The sequence below is a fragment of the Hyla sarda genome, chromosome 10 (genome assembly GCF_029499605.1).
Source record: "Hyla sarda isolate aHylSar1 chromosome 10, aHylSar1.hap1, whole genome shotgun sequence".
NCBI classification, from domain to species: domain Eukaryota; kingdom Metazoa; phylum Chordata; class Amphibia; order Anura; family Hylidae; genus Hyla; species Hyla sarda.
In genome coordinates, this window is record NC_079198.1 from 57,477,510 (window position 1) to 57,485,788 (window position 8,279).

Here is an 8,279-nt window from a genome sequence, read left to right on the forward strand (position 1 = left end):
ATTTTGGCGCATAGTTTCCACGACATGTCTGTACCAGTCTGCCACAGTGTGCAACAGTGTGTGCCAGGAAAGTCCGACAAACCCGTCATTGCATTGTGAAAAGCCTAAAAAGGGTGTGGTCTTGACATAGTGGGCGTGGCCAGACAAAAAAAAAGGGGTATGATTTCACATCCCGACCTATTTACTATTGAGTTCACAGAAAATCTTGTGAATAAATTCGTGGAAATTTCCACACAGAAAAAGCTGGTCAGAACATCTTCCTGACCTGTAAATCTGTGAATCTCCATAGTAAATACAGAGGAATCCTGAAAATCTGAAACATTTCACACTAGTAAAAACCCAACAGTAAATGAGGATCGTTATCTTTATTCTGTTGGTAAATACAATTAAAACTGATGTCAGATGATTCCATCTTTAGCTCCCCCACCTTCTCCAGACCACCAGGAGGTCTCTTCTCCTTATCATGGGAAAAATGTCTCACCTAATTTTCCATAATTTTCTTTTTAATATTTTTAATTTTTTTTATACTATACATGGGTCCCCCGAATATCCACAGCATCCAACATCACTGGGATAATCTGTCCTGTGATACGGTAAGAAATTTATAGTACCTTTTCTCCAACCACTTGTAGCACGAGAGGTACCAGCCACCCCCAGAAAAATGGTCGGTCAAAAGAAAGAAACAAGTCCAGGAGAGGAGGAAAACAAAAGAAAAAGAAGATTTTAGGGTCTTAAAAGTTACAATTAGATAATAACCAAAAACCATATCAAGCAGTCATGCTACAGTTAAGATCTTCAAACTATCAGTATATGAATTAACAGGATACAAATGTTTTCATTTTGGAAAAAGAACCTATCGTTCTGCCCAAATAATGCCCCAAATTATTTCTCTCTCTTCTGGGATCAATATGCGCAGCTAACAATTCGGAGGCATTTTTTTTTTTATATTAGAACAACAACATCTCTAAAACCCTGCTAACGATACCTCTTTAGCAGATATTTTCAAAATACCTAGGAAACATCCAGCTGTCTGAGCCAAGTCTAACTTTTATATGATCCACAATCAGGGTAGCCTCCTAAGAACCTTTCATGACCTCTTTGCTGATAATATTAAATGGGTTATCCACCATAAGGTGATTTTAGCACCTACTTGCCAGACAATAACGGACATGCTTAAGAAGTATCCGAGCATGTCTTTGGGTAAAATGTTGTAAGATTACCATAAAGCTGTGGCTATCTTTGTGTGAACTGGCTTTTTCCTGTTGGAGTTTTCTCTTTTACTACAAATCCCATAATTCCACTTTTCTCACTCCCACACATCAGCCACACCGCCCATTAAACCACAAACAAGCTGAATTCCATTCAAAAGACCAGTGCTTTCTAACCAGGGTGCCTACAGACGTTTCAAATTCCCTGCGGTTGCTCCACCCATTGAAGCAGAACAGGCTCCCTCTCATCACCTGACTAGTGAGGCAGTGTCTCAGCTGCACTGCATCCTGGGAATACCTGAGACAGGATTAATTTCATATGCTGTTAAAAATGAACATCTAGAGCAAAGATCACATAAGAATGTGAGACCAGCCATGAAAGACAGGTACAGACCCTATATTATGAACTACACTAACTTTACAGCCCCTGTAGCATAGTCAAATAAAAAAAAAAAAATCCTGAAATACCCCTGTAAGAAAATATCTACTAGAACAAACAATACCAGCAAATAAGGACACATCACTTATGCTGAAACATGACATTGAAAAATCTAGGTTTAACTAGATGGACTCTGGTCTTTTTTCAACCTTACGAACTATGTTACTAAAGAACAACAAGGAAATTGTATTAGGACAGGTGGATTAAGGTGGGGAACTGGTGATACAAAATGTCTATAATTATGGCCAGGAGGCAACCAAACTATAATAAACCAGTTTTGGACAATCCATTTCCAACACTAAGGATCCTGAATCTACTCACTAAGGCTCATCGTCAGAATATTATCACCAAAAATGAGAAACATTTTCTATATATATATATATATATATATATATATATAGGCAACTCATCTACCCCATACTATTACCACTTTCCAAACATTTCCAAACCAAGAGCACAACATGTCTCCCCTGTAGACCCATCATATCTGATATCAACAGCATCACCTGTAACATATCATTGTATTTGAATCTAGTTCTTTAACTATTTCTCTTTGCTACGTTCCCTCCCATGGGGAGACAGTTTTAATTTTATCACAATAGATGTTACCTCATTATACTTTAACATCCAACACAACCTAGGCATTCACTGCACTAAAAATTTCCTGAATAGAGATCCAACCATACCATCTAACCAAAAATTGTTCCTTTTGCACTGTCTGAATATGGTACTCCAAAATAACAATTTCCAGTACAATGGAGCCACATATAATTAGATATATGGTACAGCAATGGGCACACATGTGGCACCTTCATACTCTAATCTCTTTATGGAATGCTTTGAAGAGAGTCCAATTACAGCATACCCCCTTTTTCTGGAACATGTGGTTTTATATACTGTATATTGACTACCTCTTTCTCATTTGGAAAGGTTTCAAGGAAGAAGTAGACACATTCATTTAACTTGTGAACAACAATAAATGGGGTATCACCCTAACACCAAAATACTCATGGAAGAAAATCTAATTTCTAGACACTGAAGTCACCTTTACTTTATTTAAGAAGGTCTCAACGGTTTTCTTGACTTCTCAAGAGGGTATTATAAGAAATGGAAGACCAATATCCCATTTGGTCAGTGTAAGAGAATCCACAAAAATTACATAACATATTCTAGTCAGGTAGACATTCTAAGGATAGATTTTTCGCTAAGGGCTTCCCAAAAAAATCTCCACAAAGATGCCTATAGGAGAACCAAGAGGCTAACACAAGATGACTGCCTACAAAGTCGGGAGACTCCAAAATTTCAAGATACTAACAAACAATGTCATAAAATGAATTTTATTGCCAGGTATTCCGCGAGACATAAGCAAATTAAAGCAATACTTAATAAATACTGGCATGTCCTTCTCTTGGATCGTAATTTCAAAGGATCTTTACCAGAACATCAAAAAGTAACACTTCACAGAGCTCCTACTTTCCAAAATATTCTTGCTTCTAGCAAATTGTGCAAACAAAAGAAAAAAAACACAGAGAAAAGGAGTATTTCATTGTGGGAAACCATTGTGTATGTATTGTTCAGTAATAAAAAAAAAGGGATGACCACTTTCTAGAACCAACCAAAGCAAAAAAGTATTTAACATCAATGCACATCTGGATTGTCAATCAGAATTTACGTTGTATTAATGTCAAAATGATGTATGGGTGCTGTACTATTCAGAGACTATATCAAGGAACTCAACAAACATCACTCTAGTATCAAAAAAAGGTTTCATGTTACATGGTTCATCTCGTCACTGCAGAGAAGTGCATTACCCTTACCAAGTCCCTATCTCATCTCTGATGAGAAAAGAGATCTACTGGATTTACCACCTACAAACTCTTAAGCTCTGTGGTCTAAAATCTAAACAAAGTAACAGTAGAGCTTATTGTTATTATTAGAGCTTATTAGATAGTTATCATTCATAGCTTATACTTCTGATTGCCAAGCTTCACATATAGCCTCTACTTTTTACCTTTTCCAAATAAGATAATTGTCCTGTTGAAAACAGCTGTTTGGTCTTGCCCACCGTGATGCAGCTCAGTGTCAAATTCTTGGCAGTCTTCCTATAGCCTAGGACATCTTTATGTAGAACAACAATTCTTTTTTTAGATCCTCAGAGTGTTCTTTGCCTTAAGGTGCCATGTTAAACTTCCAGTGATCAGTATTAGAGAATGTGAGAGCAAAACCTTAAGACACCTGCTTCCCATTCACGCCTTGTTATGAGTCAAATGACATCGGAAAGGGAAAATGGCTAATTGGGCCCAATTTGGACATTTACGCTTAGGGGTGTACTCACTTGTACTCAGAAACATTTCAATTACTCCCTATTTTCTAGATTTTAGAGTGGTGCACCATTGTTTTTTTTATTATGAATGGACTGTGACTGCGTCTGAGACACTGGCACCAACTACATTGGGACTGGTTGAGTAATGCTGCCTTATTTTGTTATATACAGGGGTGGACACAGGGTATGTTCACACTGCGGAATTCCCGCGGAATTCCACAAGTAGAATTCAGCGCAGTGAACAGTATCGTCAGGGTGAATGGGTCTTCAAGACCCATATCTGTTTAACTTTCTGGCATCAGTTAATTTAAGAAAAAAATTAAAATTTTCCAGTGGAGTACCCCTTTAACTGGCAGCCCTTTAACCCTTTAACTTTTCAGTTTTCACTGACTTTGTAAAAATGGTGTGCCGTTCCAAAGTGACTGAAACCCTCTGGCAGCAGGTTGTCCAGATGAAAGCCAAAGGGGTGACCCTATCAGCCATAGCAAGAGAAGTTGGTCGTTCCAAGTCTATGATTTCTAGAATATTGCATTTTACAACATCACAAACTCATTTAAGTCCCCCAAGAAGGCTGGTCGCCCCCTCATAAAACAAATGCAAGAGAGGACAGGATAATGCAGAGAATCTCCATGGGTAATCGTTTCAACACCGCAGTTGGAATTGCTTGCCAGTTCAGCACTGAGCAGGGTAAGGATCTGTCTCTTCATATAGTGTCTCAACGTTTAAGAGCATTTGGACTGAAAGCCCACTCTGCAGTAACCAAACGTCTCATTAGCAGAAAGAATCAAAAGGCTAGACTCACCTATGCTGAGGAGCATGTTGTGTGGACAGAGAAGTGGTCCAGAGTTCATATTAGTGATGAAAGTAATTGGGGAAAGACAGAACCCAAAGTGTGTAAAGAAGTCAGTGAAAGGTGAAGGAGGAAGTGTCATGGTTTGGGGAATGTTTTCTGCAGCAGGAGTTGGACCTCTCATACAGCTACATGGCAGAGTGAATGCAAGTGTGTATCAGAACCTTTAACAACAACACATGGTTCCTTCCTTGCGTTCATCACTCAATCAGCAGCAATTTTCATACAGGACAATGCCCCTGTCACACAGCAAAATGTATAAAGCAGTTCCTTGAAATTGAAAACATTGAAACAATGAAATGGTCGCCCAGAGTCCTGATCTAAACCCAATAGAAAAGTTATGGCCAAGAAACCCACAATAGTCACAGAACTGTGGAAGAGACTGGAAGAAGAGTGGACCAAAGTCACACCAGAGCAGTGTGAGATGCTAGTGATGTCATGTGGGGGGCGCAGATGTGCTGAAGTCATTCAAAGAAAAGGCCTGCACACTTCCTACTGATTGGTGACTGTTGGAACCTTCAGAAAAATTACTTTGTGCTAAAGTCATTGCTGTTCTCTAATTATGATCACCACGTTTAAAAAAATAAATAAATAAAGGTTTTATGTTGGTATACTTAGTTTTTTTTGTAAAACACTGTTCTAATGGCATGGCGTATCCCTTACAAAAATTCCTTCAAATGATGATCAATGTAGATTACGTTATTTCAAAAACAATTAAGTGTTCATAAATTGTTCTCTAATTTTGATCTCCAGTGTGTGTATATATATATATATATATATATATATATATATATATATAATATTTATACTATATATTTTTTTGTTTGGTAATAGTAGCAATGTTGCCTATTAAAAAGATCAACCTATTTGTCTTCTCTTACGGAGTGTATGTCATGGATCGACTGATGGACACTGGCTTTACACCAGTTATTAACAACAAACTTAATTGTCTCATTCAGTTAAGATTAATTGTTTTCAAATGTGCCAACATTCCAAATCATGTAACTACAGGGCTTCCCCATTCATATATTATTCACCCAGCCGAGTGACTGAAGACTCTTGGTCTTGGTCTCCTGCTTAGGGATACTACAGCCGTCACCCTATGTAACCTCACAGACATGAGCTCTCATTGAGTCAAGGGCTGAATTTTTGTTAATATTATAGTTACAACCACCATTGTACAGAATCCCCATCTAGTAGCTTCCACTGTGTCAAGTTGGGTTCAATGTATTTATTCCATGCCTCTACACATATATATGTTGTTACTATACATTGTCCTTCCCAGCTATATGTATGTTTTTACATTAGGTTTTTAAACTATATTCTAGTACCATAAGAACTGTAAATCTGTGGACCAGTCTCAGTCAGTAACTGGTCACAGCAAAACAGTTCATGACATCAAAACAGGCTTATAACAAGTATAAAAGTAGGATATTTCTTTATTTTATTGACTTAATTATAATCCACTCCTGGATTTAGCTTCAAAACAGCACTGTGTAAGAGCATCCTTAGGCTAGGTGTCAACACAGGTTATTATCTGGAGCTTTTGGGAAAACTGCCACTGCAGTTTTTGAGCCAAAGCCAAAAGGGCATTCAAAAGTAATGGGAAATATAAAGGAAGGACTTACACTTCTCCTTCCTCATGGATCTACTTCTGGCTTTGGCTCAAAAACTTCAGTGGCTTTTTTCACAAAAACACCAGAAAAACCTGTATGGAAGCCTAGCCTTAGGGTGATTCCTTCTTTACATAGGACCAGTTAAAGCTGAACAGAATTTTTCCATTAATAAATAAAATAATTATTCATGAACAGTATTTGGTGTATACTTGAAGGGATACTCCGGTGGAAAACATTTTTTTTCATATCAACTGACTCCAGAAAGTCAAACAGATCTGTAAATGACTTCTATTTAAAAAAATCTTAATAGTTCCTGTACTTATCAGCTGCTGTATACTACAGAGGAAGTTGAGTTGTTCTTTTCTGTCTGACCACAGTGCTCTCTGCTGACACTTTGTTTGTGTCGGAACTGTCCAGAGTAGGAGCAAATCCCCATAGCAAATCTCTTCTGCTACAAACAGTTCCTGACATGGACAGAGGTGTCAGCAGAGAGCACTGTGGTCAGACTGAAAAGAACTACTCAACTTCCTGTGGAGTATATAGCAGATGATAAGTACTAAAAGGATTAAGACTTTTAACTTCCTGGCACTAGTTGATTTCAAAAATATATATTTTTCCACCGGAGTACCCCTTTAAGTTCTCTTTGTCCTGTTTTAAAAGTAGTGAGATACTTTGAAACATTAATGTGTAACTAATATAAAACATTGAAGCAATTGGTATGGAGGCAAAAACTTTTTTATAGCTATACTTTTTGAGATGTCTGAACTATTTACTTTTTTCTTTTTAGGAATTACTGGTGATTGGAAAAACCATTTCACTCAGAAACAGATGGAACATATGAATGTAATTTACCGGGAGAAAATGAAAGATCTTGATGTTAAATTCAGCTGGGATGAATGTCTATGACCTGGTGGGAATTGCAAATACTTCTTAAAATTGAAAAAAATCTTAATTAAATAAAAAAAAAAAAAACGCTTTTTTTGTCTAGATTCTCAATATGGTTTTTACTAACTACCTGTTTAAAAAGGCTTGACTTTTCAAAAGAAAGAGAAAAAAAGGCACACGTTCCTGGTGAAAGATGTAACTTACCCATACATTTGCGCTGCGAGCACAAATCCTATTTGCATTTATTGAGAAGGTATTCCCAGTCCTGCAGCTGCGATCCTTCCTAACAAAGACTTAGCTGGTCTGGCACAAGAGCAGAACTAAAAAATGTAATAACTTGTGCAGCACTGGATCCTAGCTAAATTAGAGAAGGGTGGATGTCCAGTATGCGTAAAAGAGTTTTTAATATCATATAAAGCACATATCAACGTGTTTCTGGCCTGGACTAGGCCCCACGTCAGGAGTGCGCATTATACAGCTGTAGAATTCCCAATCTTAAATACACGAGATACGATGCTAAAAGGTTTTGTTAATTATGTTATAACTGTTATAAACGTTCTATCCACATAAGTCTAGTATCCATAGCTTGTAAGATATATATCTCCAGAAAGACATCCAAGCCTTCCTCCAACTTGTTTATTGTGTCAGACAACTCACCATCATGTGGCAGACAGTTCCATAGTTTCACTGCTCTTACAGTAAAGAATGTGTGATGGTAAAACCTTCTTTCCTCTAGACGTAGAGAATGCCCCCTTGTCATGGTTAACGGTCTAGATATAAAAAGATCACTCTCTTATCTCATTTGAGGCCTTTAAGTCACGTTCTGACCTCCCTCCTAGGGAACATTTCAGGGCTCACCAAATACTGTCCTACTATGCCTCCCAAGTTACTCTTAAGTTTTTTTTTTAAAGCCTATCTAATGTACACCCCAGACATGCCTAGTTTACTACCTCTTCTG

At 37.6% G+C, this 8,279-nt stretch overlaps 1 protein-coding gene across 4 annotated transcripts in view; it reads left to right on the plus strand.

The window, feature by feature from the left end:
* The window catches only part of LOC130294378 (sulfotransferase 2A1-like), a 120,284-nt gene extending 112,881 nt beyond the window's left edge, over positions 1-7,403 (plus strand). For all 4 annotated transcript variants that reach the window (XM_056544083.1, XM_056544082.1, XM_056544084.1 and 1 more), the window contains one exon: positions 7,224-7,403. In XM_056544083.1, coding sequence (XP_056400058.1) covers positions 7,224-7,342 — 119 coding nt within the window. In that variant the 3' untranslated portion in view covers positions 7,343-7,403. The remainder of the gene's footprint in view (positions 1-7,223) is intronic.
* Positions 7,404-8,279: the final 876 nt, after the last annotated feature.